At 41.0% G+C, this 17,048-nt stretch overlaps 1 protein-coding gene across 1 annotated transcript in view; it reads right to left on the bottom strand.

The window, feature by feature from the left end:
- The window catches only part of cps1 (carbamoyl-phosphate synthase 1, mitochondrial), a 91,694-nt gene that overhangs the window by 2,350 nt on the left and 72,296 nt on the right, over positions 1 to 17,048 (bottom strand). Inside the window, exons 33-36 of the mRNA XM_072684999.1 lie at positions 14,393 to 14,467; positions 12,815 to 12,913; positions 3,512 to 3,571; positions 2,695 to 2,807 (exon numbers count right to left, since the gene is read on the bottom strand). Coding sequence (XP_072541100.1) covers positions 2,695 to 2,807; positions 3,512 to 3,571; positions 12,815 to 12,913; positions 14,393 to 14,467 — 347 coding nt within the window. The remainder of the gene's footprint in view (positions 1 to 2,694; positions 2,808 to 3,511; positions 3,572 to 12,814; positions 12,914 to 14,392; positions 14,468 to 17,048) is intronic.

The following is a 17,048-nucleotide window of genomic DNA, read 5'->3' as shown; positions in this document are numbered from 1 at the left end:
ATCGCACAATCAGACTGAACAATCGGTGTCGATATCTCAATGAACTGACATGTCCACCCATATATGTATATACTGAGGTCATCAGACTGAGCTTCGCTGGACATTATTAATGCCAATCATGCAAATTAAAAGCATCTCAATTCTCAGTCGCCCTTTTCAGTGGAGCCCGTCATTAGAAACCACGCCCTGAGACCAGCAACACAATGAGAGCCACAACAAACATGCCTAAGCCCTTGGTCAACAGCAATGGCCTTGGTTGCTTGCTATTGGCCAACAGCTGTTTGTGAGCTGTCACGGGCTGTCAGACACACAGGTTCTCCACTATGTTGCTGGTTCTTCTACTCGCCCGACCGGCCTGTAAACAGGCTCATTTGAGGCGTGTTTAAGGATGCTGGATGTTCACGGCTGGGTAAATATCAGAGCTGTGGTGTGGCGAATCTCAGTAAACAGGCTTAATATATCTGTCTGTCTCTCTGTCTGTCTGTCGGTTTCTCAGGAGTGCAAATGATGTTTGATGAAAACAAGGAATTCATAAACAAACTGAGGGCAACGTCGGAGGAATCTCATTCAATCAGCAACAACAATCAGAGACATCAAATAAATAGCTCTGAACTCTTTACGTTGACAGTTGTGATGTAAATCGTATGTAAAGAATACTATAAAAATACGAAGAATAATTATTATAACACGGTTTAGGTTTATACTCAGTGTTTACTGTACTGTATGATTTGCAATTCTGATCCCATCTTATTAAGCCTGCATAGCACCAATGGTACACATCGTCGCTGTCATGCAAAAACCTCGGATACCCAAAGCAACAACTTCACAGAAGAAGGGAAAAACCTTCCGAATTTTTTAATGGAAAACAATTTAATTCCAAGTAATTTTGGAGCATTTCTATTGGTCCATTCACCATGACCCACTCATAACAGTGTAAAGAACAACACTGTACTCAAGCACTTCATTTTGAGGAAATTGAGCTTTTCTATTCACAAGGAAAAGAAGCTACTTTTTACTCAGTTACAATTCAGTCATTACAATTTAGCTACTAAATTATTTTCTGTGTTTAATTTCTTTCTGTTACATTTGTAATAGCATCTGTGTGGCTCTGTGATTGGTCCACCTCGGACTCTGAACGTTTAACATTCAATTTTAGGCCAAAAGGATCCAAAATAATAATAATAATAATAAGAGCCAACTTCAGTTCCTATGATGAGAAATGCTTGATGTACTACAGTTCTACAAGGAATTTGTTGATTTCATACTTTTGCACTTTAATTAAGTTTGTTAAGTTTGTCGTAATTTAAGTTTACCAAAGGTTTGAGTAAACTAAATACACACAGTTGTGTCAGAATACAAGGATCACCCCTGGTTTGGTATAAACTTTGCCCATTATATCAGCTACACTCACCATATAGGAGCCCTGTGTAGTTCTATAACTCCAGACTGTATCCATATGTTTCTCTGCAGACTCTGTTCTGTTAATAGAGGGAAATCCTCACTGTTTCATCAATTAAGGCGGTAATTGGGTTCCTGATGCAGCAGAACTACCTACTTCCTACCTTTAGGGGTCACTACTCAGGCTTGGATCAGCAAAAGTGTCATTTATTTGACTGGAAGCCCATTATATCAGCTCCACTCCCCATATAGGAGCCCTGTGTAGTTCTATAACTCCAGACTGTATCCATCTGTTTCTCTGCAGACTCTGTTCTCAGCCTCCTTTCACCCTGTTCTACAATGGCCAGGACCCCACAGGACTGACCACCACAGAGCAGGTAGGTAGTATTTGGGTGGTGGGTCATTCTCAGCACTGCAGTGACACTGACTGGCGGTGGTGTGTTAGTAGTGTGTGTTGGGCTGGTACAGTAGTGGATCAGACACAGCAGTGCTGTTGGAGTGTTTAAACACCTCAGTGTCACCAGAAATATCCAGCCAAAGGCACAACAGCGACTTTTACTGACATTTACAAGCTGGTCCAACAAGGTAGGGGTGTCTAATAGAGTGGACAGTGAGTGGACAGGCACAGTGTTTAAACACTCCAGCAGCAGTGCTGTGTCTGATCCACTCCTCGTACCACCAATGCAACACACACTAACACCACACTCCCCACCACCATGTCAGTCAGTGTCACTGCAGTGCTGAGAATGACCCACCACCCAAATACTACCTGCTCTGTGGTGGTCAGTCCTGTGTGGGGTCCTGACCATTGGGAGGCTGATAACAGAGTCTGCAGAAAAACAGATGGATACAGTCTGGAGTTATAGAACTACACAGGGCTCCTATATGGAGAGTGGAGCTGATATAGTGGGCAGAGTTCCAGTCACATAAATGACACTTTTGCTGATCCAAGCCTGAGTAGTGCCCCCTAGAGGTAGAAAGTAGGTAGTTCTGCTGCATCAGGAACCCAATTACTGCCTCAATTGACAATGAAATAGTGAGGATTTCCCTCTATTACGCAGTGGCGGCCGTCAACCATCAGGGTAGCTCCCACCGGTGACTGCATATAAAGCAGAAAGGGCTCCTCCCGAAGCCCCGCCTCCACACACTTGTCATCTACCCACTAATTTGCATTTTTCAAATGTGCTGAGAGGATGAGAGAGCCATTAAGTCTTTATTTAATAGGAGTAACAGTAACAGTCCTTTTCTTAAGTATGGGTTAAAGGTCTCTGAAGGATGCATGAGATTATTACTGACCTGCTAATGCTGGGCAGGGTGGTGTCTTTACCGTCATGGCTGGGCCAAGCGACGGGGGTGGTAGGCACATCGTTGGCATTGAGCCAGGCTGAGGTAGCCTCTGTGGCATAAAGCTGAAAAAAAAACAAAAAAAGAAATATAGCCATAATGGATAGAAAAGCAAGAGTGAGGAGAGCTACTCCAAACATATTCAGTGTGGTTCCGATTACGGTTCAATAGGATGGGAATGAGGAATTCATCTCATTGTTGGGTGAAGCTCCTTTATCAGAAGGGTTAATTAGGGTGGCACATTTAATAAACTGCAAAATTGCAATGTGTTCTGCACCATTTCAAAACTGGTAATTATAACTGATGTCAATCAGTCTGCCTTAAGTGGGAAACACTGAAGCACTAGAATTAATAAATAGAACAGTTATGAAAAAAGATCATGGGAAACGTGTTGTAATTTCTGTAACATAAAAAAAACCAAAAAGTGCGACATGACATTTCTTCACATTGTGCATCATGTAATTACGGGAATACTCCAGAGATGCAGACTCTGGTAATCCTCGCCCCCCCCAGGCCCATAAACCACAGTGTTCCTATGGTGGGTTTAACCCCTTACAAGACCCTGCATGTAAGCCCATACTTCATCACAGTCAAAACTGCATTACTGTGATAATGAACATCAGTTTCATAGGCCCCGGAATAGAACCCTGTGGTACTCCACAAGAAATATTACACCAAACAATTCACAATAGCTCCTGCATTAGGTTTTACAGCTGAATATTAAACCTAGGGTTCAGGGGGGGTTCAAGAGAAAAGATGTGTCACTTACTTTAAATCCCTCCTCCATAAGCTGGTGTGCAGTGGACAGGAAGTCAGGCCTAAAAGAATGCTAAGAAAGACAAAAAAGACAGAGGGTGAGAAAGCTGAGGGAGAATCAGCCATTGCGGACAGATGGAGAGGAACCTCAAGACGAATTTCTATTTCTCGGCATGTCCACATCAGAGACTTAACCATGGCCCTGTAATCAGCCTTTAGGAGCATGACGGATCCTCAGTGCTCCGGCTCGGCTATTAGACAGGCAGCGGCGGGCGAAAGTGGGAGTTTGCTTCGGATGGGAATTTCACAGTCTCATTTGTACCCTGGATTCCATTAAAAAATAATGCCGCCGTAACAACCCGACAATGACCCCGACAAGATATTCCACACCGCTGCGCCAAGAGCAGGTATGAATCCCAAACAGCAGCCAGCCGTACAGTACAGCAGGGGAACAAATATTACATAATATAATAAAACTGAAAACCCTGTACGACACACAGAGCAGGGCTCCCCGGTCATGTTTAGGGAGCACTCTCGGCAAAACCTCATAAAAGTTTCCAAACACAATACAGTGGTGAACTCCAGAGCTCTAGCTGCTAGCTTAGCTTTTGTGAGGACAGCAAGCTTCATCTCATATTTCTGTGCATTTTTTGCTCATTTGCTCACCAGTCTGTAGACACCTGCACAAAGGAAAGCAATATTAATGAGTACTTTTTAGTATTAATACAGTGGAATTATTATTAGTATAATAGTATATAGTATATAGTATAATAGTAGGGATGCACCGATCCGATACTAGGATCAGATATCGGTCCCGATACTAACAAAATGAGCTGGATCAGTTATCGGATAATTAGCCAGATCCATTCACAGAACCCGATTCTCGCACTGCCAGTATTCTAGGCTTCATAACTCAGGATCAGAGTAACCAACAGACATCATACACAGATCACAGCAAACAGCAAGACTCCCCCTATCTAAGACTAACCAGCATGGTGCCCTCGACCCATCATCAACTATCAGCAAATAATCCAGCTCATCTTCCATATAAGGAGAACTGAAAAGGGAGGAGCTGCTCGCTCCTCTTTAGTCTCACAGACTTTTAATTTCAGAATAAAAGTCCTGAGCCAAGGCAGCACTGTGCCGAGAACCAGCACAGTTATTCATTTTAGTGACCAATAAACAAAAATTGGGTTCATTAATATCTGTGTTCATTTATTATAGCTTGTTTTATAAAGTTAGTAAAGTAATGGTTACGTCAATCCTGATGCCTTAAGTCTCTTCCAGATGGTCAGGTACATGGTTTATTAATTCTACAATGGTATCGGACTGGTATCGGATTTAGGTCGATACACAAAGTGTATGTATCGGTATCTGTATCGGAACAGAAAAGGATGGATGGGTGCATCCCTAGCTAATAGTATTCTATTTTTGCATCACTCATGTAAAAAAACCCCACATCCAACAGCTCAGATTCAGTTTTTGATTATTTTAATATTTAACGCCTCGTCATTGATTTGCCACCTCATTCTGCTTGGTTTACGTATATTTTCTCATTATTATACCACAATTACACGTTGCATCTGGTAAACTAGTGTTTCATATAGAATCCTGACTGTCCCACGTGTAAATACGAGCTCCCAGGCTGACCAGTGTAATTTACAATAGTTGCAAAAGGTATATCCTATTTTAAGGACCATAGCAATGTAGCATCAGGTACGTACCCATACCTGATGAACAGGTAAAACATCCCCTAAACAGATCCTGCCTGGCAAAGTGAAGCAGGCTAGAAGGTTACAAAGAGTAACAAAGCCATTGCCAAGACTATCTGACTCCAGCGAAGAGCCATTATCCACAAATAGAGAAAACTTCACAATGATGAACCTTCTTAGGAGTGGCCAAAAAAACCCTAAATTTTAACAAGTGCACAGTACCGATTAATCCAGGAGGTCCCAAAAGAACCCAGACGAACATCAATAACTACAAGCCTCTGCAGGAACTACAAGCCTTGACTGCCTCAGGTAACGATTCCACAATAAGAAAGACATTGGGTGAAAAAAAAGGCATCCAGAGAGAGAGAGAAAGAAACCACTGCTGACCAAAAAGAACACAAAGGCACATTAAATGACCCCCAAGATTTTGGAGATAATACTCTGTGGACTGATGAGACAAAGATAAGGTAAATACTGCATTGCTCTATAATAACCTCATACCAACAGTCAAACATGGTGGTGGTAGTGTGATGGTCTGGGGCTGCTTTGCTTCTGCAGGACATTTTCATAAATGATAGAATCATGAATTCTACTTTCTGTCTGAAAATCCTACCTGCCCATCAGTTCGTGACCTAGAGCTCAAGCCCTGTTGGGCTATGCAGCAGGACAATGATCCAAAGCTTACATAGCTTACAAATTTACAGTACTGTAAGAGCATTGCTGTGAGGATTCATTTGCATTTGACTCAAAGAGCATTGATGAGGTCAGGCACGGATACTGGATGATTAGTTCTGCATCACACAGGCCACCTTATCTCATCAACTCAACCCTAGGGCCGTGGATGAAGCTCTATCACCCCAGATAACACAGGCTTTACACCCCTCTAGTGGATGCTTGTAATTTTGCAAGTTGACTCCAGAGCGCCCCCTTTTTTTTGCCAATGGAGTATAGGAGCTGCACTCACTAAGAAATAGGGGTGTCTAGGTACTTTTGAAAATAATTTTATTTGCCTTGGGGTAGTTTTGCATATACTTAGCATTCTCACAAGCAACTTCACCAAGAGCCACATGGGATGCTTTTCTAACAGGCATGCAGAAGATACAAATACTCTGAAACCGTGCTGGCTGATGAAAATGACCTGTGTTCAAGAAAAACATTAACTTTTTGTAATGGAAATAAAATTATACAGAAGCATAAACCTCACTATTTATTTTGGAGGGACTGTTGCAACAAGCCTTAAAAAACTAAAATAAAACAAAGATTCAAGCCTTTAGTTCAAAAAGATTGTGAAAGACCAACACTAAGGTGTGTCCAAACCTTTTTACTTGGACTGGACACACAGGTCTATTAGTGTTTATGTTTTATAGAATTTTAATGATTCCTTGCGCGATTCCATATAACAGCTGAGTTTGAGTGTGAGAATGAAGGACCTTTACATTGACAAGCATATAGTATAGTAGCATACAGCTTTTTCACAGTTATACATTTACATTTCACATTTAAGGCATTTAGTGACTTACAGATGTGTTTTGCTATTTACCCAAGAAGAACCTCAGCTAGTTTGAATAGACTAAAAATGCAAAGATCTCTCTAAGTTTAGACTCTACTAAACACAAGCCAATAAGGTAACCACTCTGCTATTCGCCCGAGTATTCTCAGAAGAGGTGGGTCTTCAGTCTGCGTTTGAAGGCAGTGAGCGACTCTGCTGTTCGGACACCCAGGGGAAGCTCTTATAGACATAATCTTATAGACATATTCTATTACAGACTTGTTTTTGAATGGAACCAAAAGTGCTTCTGAAATTGTGGATGGTAAACTTTTGAACTTTGTACATGGTTCAAAAGAGCTCATATTATTTATATTTATAATTCAGACTTAAAACATCCTTTTTCACACTATACCATTCAAAAAGAGTTCTTCAGGGGTTCTTCAGTAAAGACAACATTTCTATATAAAGCCAAGACAACTCAAAGATCCATTTGAATGCTAAAAAAATATTTTCCTGGTTAAATAGTTCTTTTCTAAATTGGAAAACCTTTTTATGTACAAATGTAACTAAAGAGTATAATAAAAAGCTTTTTTGTTAATATTAATTTGTATTTATTTTATTATTATTATTAGAGCCATGACGAGGTGTTCTAAAGCACCAAAATGGTGTAAGGCAAAGAACTGTTTCAGTACTCTATGTAGTACTATAATAATATTTATACTATATGCTACAGAAGTGTAAAGTATATAATAAAAAGTGTAGCATTTTGATTCTTATTCATTTTCAAATTAATTTTATAACTATTAGAACCATGAGAACTCAACAGTCATTTGAATGTTTACAAATGTTTCTATGATTTTCTATAATGTAAAAGCTAATATCTATATTTATAACTACACATATCTATATATGTAATAAGCTAATGTCTATACATGTTTCTATCTATCTATATATATCTATATCTATATCTATATATATATATATATATATATATATATATATATATATATATATAATTTGTTTTAAATTGTGCTCTAGTTGAATTGAAGGATGTACCTACACTATTCAGCAGTCTGTAACACTGTATACTCCACTGTCAGACTGCACTCAATGCAAAGTGTGGTTTAAGTTGGGAGTTTGAAATCTCTGCTCTGTGCTCATGAGTCCTAAACTTTCCATGACAGTCTCCCCTTGAAGTGATTAAATCACCAGATTTGCTTAGTTTGTGCTACGTTCTGCTCCCAGTCTTAATTGATCTAATTATCTACTCCATTTAACATGTTATACATTCCCAGGCAAGACGAGCACGACTAATTGCTGCAAGACTGCCGATAGCTGGCTAAACGCTTGCCTTGCAATATTTCCATTAAAAAGTTCCATTTTAAGTATGCTTTCCACTGGTCATTCAAAAATGACTGGGAGAAAGCCCAAGGCCTGCTTTTACCCACCATATCTCAGAGTGACTGTGCTTATTTAGGGCCATATGCTGCAGTGGCTTCTGTGCATATACTCACATCAACTAGCATAACAAACGGCCTTTCAGTGGAGCCCTGTTCGTTAGATGCCCTGCCCTCAGACCAGCATGCTAAAACCTGCCACGACTACTGTCCATCAGTCCGCCAGCCATTAGGATTTGTTAAACGCAAAGCACATTTCCTAGATCAGCACTTTCACAGAGTTGTGAAAAGTTGTGATCTCTGTTGGACCTTTTCCAGCATTACAGGATCCAGTTAAAGTTTTTTTTACTTGGTTTTTTAAACCCTTACTCTCCCATCCCCTTCCTTTCTCACAGGCTTGCTCCACCTTTATTTTACTCCTGGGTTTCTGAAGCTTCTCAGAAGTCACCCCAGGCTTTTATAGAGTTTTCCAGAGCGGCTGCTGTTCGATGCTGTGCCTTATCTGCTACCGTTTCTACAGCAATAGCAATGCTTCCATATAGTAAGTTCTACCAGTAGACCAGTAGCCAATCACCAGCCTCCACCTGCGTTAAAAGACCTCTAATTACACACGGTTTTGCTGCTTTCAACAAAACGTCACGTCTCTCCCTCCGTCCTCCCCTGTCTCTAAGTTCGGCAGGATCTGCATCTTGGTCCTGATGTTGCAAGACATGAGCCGACAACTTCTGGTAGAACTATGACGACTCGAAAAATCATCTAAATGCTTAAAATGTTCTGTGCCTTGTTGAAGCATTTTTTATTTTTAATAATTTATTACATTTTAATTTGATTTAATCATTTATAAAGTTAATTTGTTTAGTCCTTTTTAATTTCCCATGTCCATAACATTTCATTTACTCTTACTTATGTGCTGTGCATTGGTCACTAGCTGTTCTTTCATTACACATGAAAAAATTACCTCCTTTACAAAAGATCTTTAAATCATAATAATAAACAGAGAACCTCACTGCGGTGGATCTAGAACATCCAACTTAGCAAGTTAGCAGTTTTGCTGATGCCAGTGACAACAGGGTTCACTACATGTAGAAATAAGCGAGCACACCAGTCAATTGTAAAGGTTAAGTGCAGAACCATCGTCAGGGCAGGGTACCGGTCGAAGGAAGGGTGGTAGCACATCGGCAACCACTAACTTTGTGGGATGTTCTAGAGCCACCATAGTGAAGGTGTATTGAGCCATTGATGCCAGAGGGGAACGACCACTCCGGTGAGTGGTACAAAGTGTTGGAAGCCCCACTCCCCACTGTGGAGCAGCTAACCTCTATAATTACCACCTTCCATCACCTAATAGTACAGTCAGCCCATGCCACGATGTCTCGCTAGTGCCATCCAAGCCAAGGGTGGTCATTCCCATTGTTGGGACACACATCAGGGTAAATGAATAAATAAATAAATGTATTTGCTGTGATGAGTGTCTGTAGGATGCCCCCTCATAGGCACATCTGTATGACTGTGGACTGATGGACAGCCAGCACATGCATGGACTACGCTCAGTCCCTTCACCGTTTCTCATCCGGACCCTTCCCAATAACCTTCAACTCCTTGCTATTTCCACTGTTTATTTAATTTGGTCCACACTTCAGTTATTTCGGAGCGTTTTCCGAGCGCAGAAGCTCATCACCTCCTTCAGATCTCCCTAATCCTATCAGCTCCTTCTCCGTGTGTAGTCCAAGGGGAGGGGGTTGAATCAGTCTGGCCAGGTCTGATGCCCTCCTTAAACCCACAAATGCTTTATGACGGAGAAGGCCATTAGCCACGCTACAAGTCATTATATAAGATGGCGAAGTTGCGAGGTTGGAGATTTAGACACGCTTGATGTATTAATAAGGAGAAAAAATGAAGTTATTATGCAGTCAAACACTTTGAACTCTCCATTTGACTTCTAAATATTTCACTCGCGCTCGCTCTCTCAAAAGACGGGAAGACATAATACAACAAAGGAAACAGTGTTGGAGAGACGGCTTCCATCGCCCTCCTCTGTTTGAGTGGGCATGAATGGGGCATGACAGCACTGGCTCGGTACCAGACAGTCCATACCAGCCGTGCCTTCTGGGTATGCGGCGCTTCAGCACCACATGAAAGCCTTCCATTACGCCTGTATCGATTGTGACACACAGAGCTGCCATGCAATGATGAGGAATAACTACTGTCAGCCTTCATCTGCGCTTCAAAGGACTTATTCAAAGATGCAGATGTGAAGAGAGAGCGCGAGAGAAAGCGCCCACAAGAATGAGCGAGAAAGAGAGAGAGAGAGAGAGAGAGAGAGAGAAAGATGGAAAGAAAGGGAGAGAGAGGAGATATATATATATATATATATATATATATATACACACACAGGAAGAGATACTGGAAAATACAGTGTGTTTCAAGTGTGTGTGTATGGACTGATTATTAAGCTAAGTAAACACTGTAACTTAACATGGTGATGGACATAGAGCTTCCTGGAGGTTTTAGAGCTTTAAAAATGTGCGATACCCCCCCCCCCACACACACACACGTGAAATTAAGTGTCATTTGCAATTATCTGTAAATAATCTGTAAATAATATTGTTATTGCTTTTTTACTTATATTATTTATATTGTGTATATAGTGGTAATTTATCTATGTTTTTACATCTGAGTGTCTTGCTATCCCTTTCTGCTGTCACACTGAGAATTCCCCCACTGTGGGACTAATAAAGGATTATCTTATCTTATCTTATCTTAACCCCTTAACACAGCAAAGCTTATTGCACACTAGGGCATATTTCTCTACTGAAGGGACTTCTGTACAAACTGGTGGGGCTTTTCTTTGGCAACTGAAGTTTGTAATAACACTTTCAGCCCACCAGCGGACCATAGACTGATTAAGGGGTTAAAAATGTGTCTAGATCTACTGTTTATGACAGAGTTTGGTTGGGTTTAGAATCTTTTTTTTAATGCATAGTTACATTTTTAATGTTTGGGACCCAGCTACATTTTTCCAAATTCTCAGGCACCAAAAATGTGATTCAGTTCATGATACTGTATTCACAATTCAAGATTCCTGCAATATTCTGAAGTTTGAATAATTATGAATCCATGTTGCAAAATATCTAATTCTGCTAATGACTGTTACAATGTGGGATATCCTGAGCTCATCCAGTGGATTGGGATCAGGTTTGATCAAGGCATGACATCTTATTAGATCATTATGCAACATCATGAATTCATAATTAGTCAAACATTCGTTCAGTAAATACATAAATAAATAAATTGATTTGCTTTGATGTGTGTCTGTAGGATACCCACTCCTAGGCAGAGTGGCAAATCTCTTGCATAGAGGCCATGCCACAATGTCTCGCCAGTGCCATCCAAGTTACATCCAATATTATTCCCACTGTTGGGACACACATCAGGGTAAATAAATAAATAAATGTATTTGCTGTGATGAGTGTCTGTAGGATGCCCCCGAGAAAGGACCTCTCTACATTGAGCACCTCCCAATGGCATAACAGTGGTGCCCCACAGGCCACTGATGCCAGAGGGGAACGACCACTCTGGCGAGTGGAACAGAGCATTGGAAGCCCCACTGTGGAGCAGCTAACCTCTATAATTACTACCTTCCATCACCTAATAGTACAGTCAGCCCCTGCCACGATGTCTCGCTAGTGCCATCCAAGCTAGAGGTGGTCATTCCCATTCATGTGGACACACATCAGGGTAAATAAATAAATAAATGTATTTGCTGTGATGAGTGTCTGTAGGATGCCCCCTCCTAGGCAGAGTGGCTCTCTTGTTAGTAAACTATCTGTATGGCTGTGGATTGATGGACAGCCAGCACTTGCATGAACTACGTTCAGTACCTTCACCGTTTCTCATCCGGACCCTTCCCAATAACCTTCAACTCTTTGCTACTTCCGTTCCGGAGCATTTTCCGAGTGCCGAAGTCCATCACCTCCTTCAGATCTCCCTAATCCTATCAGCTCCTTGTCCCTGTGTTGTCCAAAGGGGGTTTGAATGAATCTGGCCAGGTCTGATGCCCTTCTCAAACTCACAAATAGGACCTTCTGAAGCAGATACAAATGAACCTATTGGCACCATGGTTAATGCTAGGCGTGGACTAGAGGGGTATAAAGCCCGGAGCATTGAGCTGTGGAGCAGTGGAACTGTGGACGGTGATGCTCCCTTCAATACTTTTGAGATGAGTTGTAGAGTTGGGGATGATGTGGTGGGGTGGTGATAATGCAACATCCTGACCTCACTAATGCTCTTGTCACTGAATTCAATCAAATCCCCACAGCAATGCTACTCCAAAATCAATCCGAAAGCCTTTCCAGAACAATAGAGACACTTACTCAGGATAAGCTTAAGCAGGATAAGCTCATTTTTAATACCCTTGATTTCAGAAGAAACAATGACTTAGCAGGTGTCCCAATACTTTTGTCCATATAGTGTAGTTAAATATGAGAATAAGTAATATTTGAAAAGCTAATTTGAATACACCATTTCAAAATGTAAAGGTACACCGTTAAATGGAACAACTTCTGTGGAGGAACCTCTTAAGGTGCTTTGAGGAACCTTCAAGTACAGGTTTTTAGATAAAAAGGTTCCTTAAAAGGTTCCTTAAAGCATCTTCAGAGGTTCCTCCAGAGGTTCCTATTAAAGCTCACTGTTACTCTGTCGTTTTAACACATTCTCACCTGGATGCCAATGAGGATTCCCTTCTGCGGGAGTTTAAATCCAGTGGAGAGCATGGCCTTCAAAAAGGCTGAGTAGATGTTTGGTCCAAAGCAGGCCACCTGAAGAGAAACAGATCAGAACTGGGAGAGGGAAATATCTCCAATACTGAAATCACACATCACACACTGATAACGCTCATTCATCTCTGGGTCGTTTTTATTATTTTATCATGGCCAAGAAAACCTGTTGGAGCATTGCTTATTAAAAAAGCTTGTTGTTTTGTTTGGCGAGGAGGAGAGAGTGTAGAGGGAGGCAGGAGAGATGAGAAAGGAGCGTCTGAAGAGATGATAAAAAAGGAAGAAAAGGTGCTGAAGAAAAAAAACAGGCATCAGAGAAGAAGAGATAAGGTCAGAGAAGAGGAAAGGAGAAGAAACAAGAAGAGAAGAGAAGTCAAAGGAGAAGAGAAGACAAAGGAGAAAAAAAGAAGAGAAGAGAAGACAAAGGAGAAGAGAAGAGAAGACAAAGGAGAAGAGAAGAGAAGACAAAGGAGAAAAAAAGAAGAGAAGAGAAGACAAAGGAGAAGAGAAGAGAAGACAAAGGAGAAGAGAAGAGAAGACAAAGGAGAAGAGAAGAGAAGAGAAGAGAAGACAAAGGAGAAGAGAAGAGAAGAGAAGACAAAGGAGAAGAGAAGAGAAGAGAAGACAAAGGAGAAGAGAAGAGAAGAGAAGACAAAGGAGAAGAGAAGAGAAGAGAAGACAAAGGAGAAAAAAAGAAGAGAAGAGAAGAGAAGAGAAGAGAAGAGAAGACAAAGGAGAAAAAAAGAAGAGAAGAGAAGAGAAGACAAAGGAGAAAAAAAGAAGAGAAGAGAAGAGAAGACAAAGGAGAAGAGAAGAGAAGTCAAAGGAGAAAAAAAGAAGAGAAGAGAAGACAAAGGAGAAGAGAAGAGAAGAGAAGACAAAGGAGAAGAGAAGAGAAGAGAAGACAAAGGAGAAGAGAAGAGAAGACAAAGGAGAAAAAAGAAGAGAAGAGAAGAGAAGTCAAAGGAGAAAAAAAGAAGAGAAGAGAAGACAAAGGAGAAGAGAAGAGAAGACAAAGGAGAAGAGAAGAAAAGAGAAGACAAAGGAGAAGAAGAGAAGACAAAGGAGAAGAAAAAAGAAGAGAAGACAAATGAAAAGAGAAGACAAAGATGAAGAGAAGTCAAAGAGAAAAGAGAACACAAGACAAAGGAGAAGAAGAGAAGAGATGAGAAGAAAAGAGAAGACAAAGGAGAGGAGAAGAGAAGACATGGGAAAAGAAGAGAAGAAGGAATAAGGTCAGAGAATAAAACAGAAGAGAATAAAAGAGAGGAAAGGGAAAGAAAAAGAACAGAACGAAGAGAAAGGAGATGAGCTGAGAAGAAAGGAGAAGAGAGGAGAAGAGAAGGTGAGGAGCTAGAGGAGAGTTCTCTACAGTGAGAGACGATGATGAAACTATGAGTACGGGCCATTACCCCTCCCTTTACTGTGTAACTATACAGCCTTATAGTTCACAACGGCCCACTGAACACTAAACACATTCCCGACTAAAGAAATCCGCTTAAGAGGAAAGTGTCTCCAGACCTCACCGGTGGAGGCCATCTCACAGCGCAGGACAGGGTCAGCATCTCTCAGACGTGGCCAGGAAAACATTGGAGCCTGGAAGAGAGAGAAAGCGAGAGAGTCTGAGTTTGAGTGTACTAGCTCCTTATATTTATATTAAATACTAAAACCAATATTAATAATAAATAAAAGTTTAACTGGATCAGAAACAATTATTAATTACTATTCATGTCAGTAAAGGCATGACAGAAAGAGAGAGAGAGAGAGAGAGAGAGAGAGAGAGAGAGAGAGAGAGAGAGAGAGAGAGATTGAGAAAGCACGAGAGAGAGAGAGATTGAGAAAGCATGAGAGAGAGAGAACGTGACAGAAAGAGAGGCAGAGACAGAGCAAGATTGAGAGAGCATGGCAGAAAAAGAGAGAGAGAGAGAGAAAGCATTAGAGAGAGAGAGAGAGAGAGAGAGAGAGAGAAAGAGAGAGAGAGAGAGAGAGAGAGAGAGAGAGAGAGAGAGAGAAGAGAGAGAGAGAGAGAGAGAGAGAGAGAGAGAGAGAGAGACAGGAAACAGGAAAGAGAAAGAGAGAGAGAGAGAGAGAGAGAGAGAGAGAGTGAATGGACTGATGGCAGTATCTGATAGAAGCTGGCTGTGCTGGACTTCTGCAGATGATAACACGACTATCGGAGAACCTGAGACTCTCAACATAAGCTCCTACAGCAGAGCACTGAATCCTTTAGTGCCACTGCCACCTACAGGCGGAAGAGCGAACATCCAGTGTGGGAAAAACTCAAAATCCAGACACCATTTCTGCCATAATTTTACCTTCTTTGGAGGACAGCTTTGCTTCAGCACTCCAACACCACAGTCTATAGCATGGGCTGTCCCTTATCTCCCTTATTCCACCAGTAAAAACACAACTGGGCCAGGACATACTCCTTTCCAGGCAGGCCGGGAGCTAAAGTTGAGAAAGTTAGCTGCTGAAATGCACCTGGCTGCCTCAAAGTCACCTGAACAGCACCATTACACCACCCGCATTGTGTTTACAGTGGGTCTCGACTCTACAAGGACTACAGGAGGATCTTATGAGGCTTATGAGGTCTATATTCAGGTGTTAGCGACAGGCTGCTATCTGTGCTGTACGTCGGCTGCGGGACAGCAGAGCGTGGCAGGCGGCTTTTCTTCTGAGCTGGGCCAAGCGGGCAGCAGTCTGACTGCGTACAAAAAGTCGTCCTCATCGCTTCAATTAGAGGCAGCCAGCTTCAGTTAGCTGATGCAGACCAGAGGAGAGGAGGGATACAGACTGGAGCGCTGCCCCCCTGTCCCTGCGCTCTGTGGGACGAGTTGCGTCCAGGCCACCAGGGGGAAGTTATCCTTCAAACGGTCAAACTTAGCTCTGGATATGCCAGCCTCACTTACACATGAATGCAATAAAGCAAGAAAGGCCACAGCAGTGAGAGAGTAATCGAGTATCTACTGATTATTTTAATATTTAATATTTGATACTTTAGCGTTGAGGGCATTATGATGCCCTTACAAAGCTCTTATTAAGACAGCAGCTGCTAATTAAGCAATATTGCTACTTTCTAAAGCAATAATTAGGGGGTACTAAGCATTGTCACTGGACTGAATCCTTAAAAGTGCTTATTTACTTCTCATTCTAATCAATAATCAATAATAAACCTACAATTAGCTTTAAACTATGCTATAAAGTGAATATTTGTGATATATTTGCACTATAAAGGAATATTTTGACAACGCTGTGTTTGATCAGCTAAGACCTATTTGGTGTCTGAAGTTTACTTTTCTAGGTTAGAACAGGTTGTTTAGATGCTAGGCTAATGTTGCTAACAAACACTGGCCTTGGACTGTCACCAAACGCACATCCATGCAAAAGAGCACAGTAAACACAGTGGGACAGTGAACACAGGTAAGGCTGCTACCAGTAACTGAGCAATTACTGATTATTTTTATATTTAATATTTAATCATTTAGCATTGAGGGCATTGTATTGACATTATAACGCTCTTATTAAACCTTACTGAAGCAGTAGCTGCTAAATAAATGGCTACGCATTACTACTTTACTAAGCTATAACTAGAGTAAATTAGAGTGAAGACCTATTTGCTATCTAAAGTTTGCTTTTTAACAGGTTATTTAGATGCTAGGCTAATGTTGCTAACAAACACTGGACTTGGACTGTCACCATAAGGAAAGCCACATCAGTGGAGCAGTAAACACAGTGGGACAGTAAGTACAGGTAGTGCTGCGGTCAGTAATCGAGTAATTACTGATTATTTAGATATTTAATATTTACTAATTTAGCACTGAGGGCCTTATAATGACCATATAACAATCTATTAAGTGATTATTATATATTTTTAAAATTCTAATCAATAAAAAAAAAAACATCAGCAGTTAGCTTAGTTGTTATAACCATGTTATAAAGTGACTATTAAAGATGTTTGCACTATAAAGGAATAGTTTAACAAAGCTGAGCTCGATCAGCTGAGACCTATTTGGTCCGGTAACAGTAAACACAGCACACTCTTATTAAACCAGTAGCTTCCAATTAAATGGCTACCCATAACTACTGTAAGGTCATTATAATGCCCTTAATACTAAATTAGTAAATATTAAATATCAGAATAATCAGTAATTACTCAAATACTGATAGCAGCCTTACC

The sequence above is a fragment of the Salminus brasiliensis genome, chromosome 8 (genome assembly GCF_030463535.1).
Source record: "Salminus brasiliensis chromosome 8, fSalBra1.hap2, whole genome shotgun sequence".
Taxonomy (NCBI): domain Eukaryota; kingdom Metazoa; phylum Chordata; class Actinopteri; order Characiformes; family Bryconidae; genus Salminus; species Salminus brasiliensis.
Note: the sequence above shows the minus strand (reverse complement) of the source record. Positions and strands in the feature narration are given on the sequence as shown.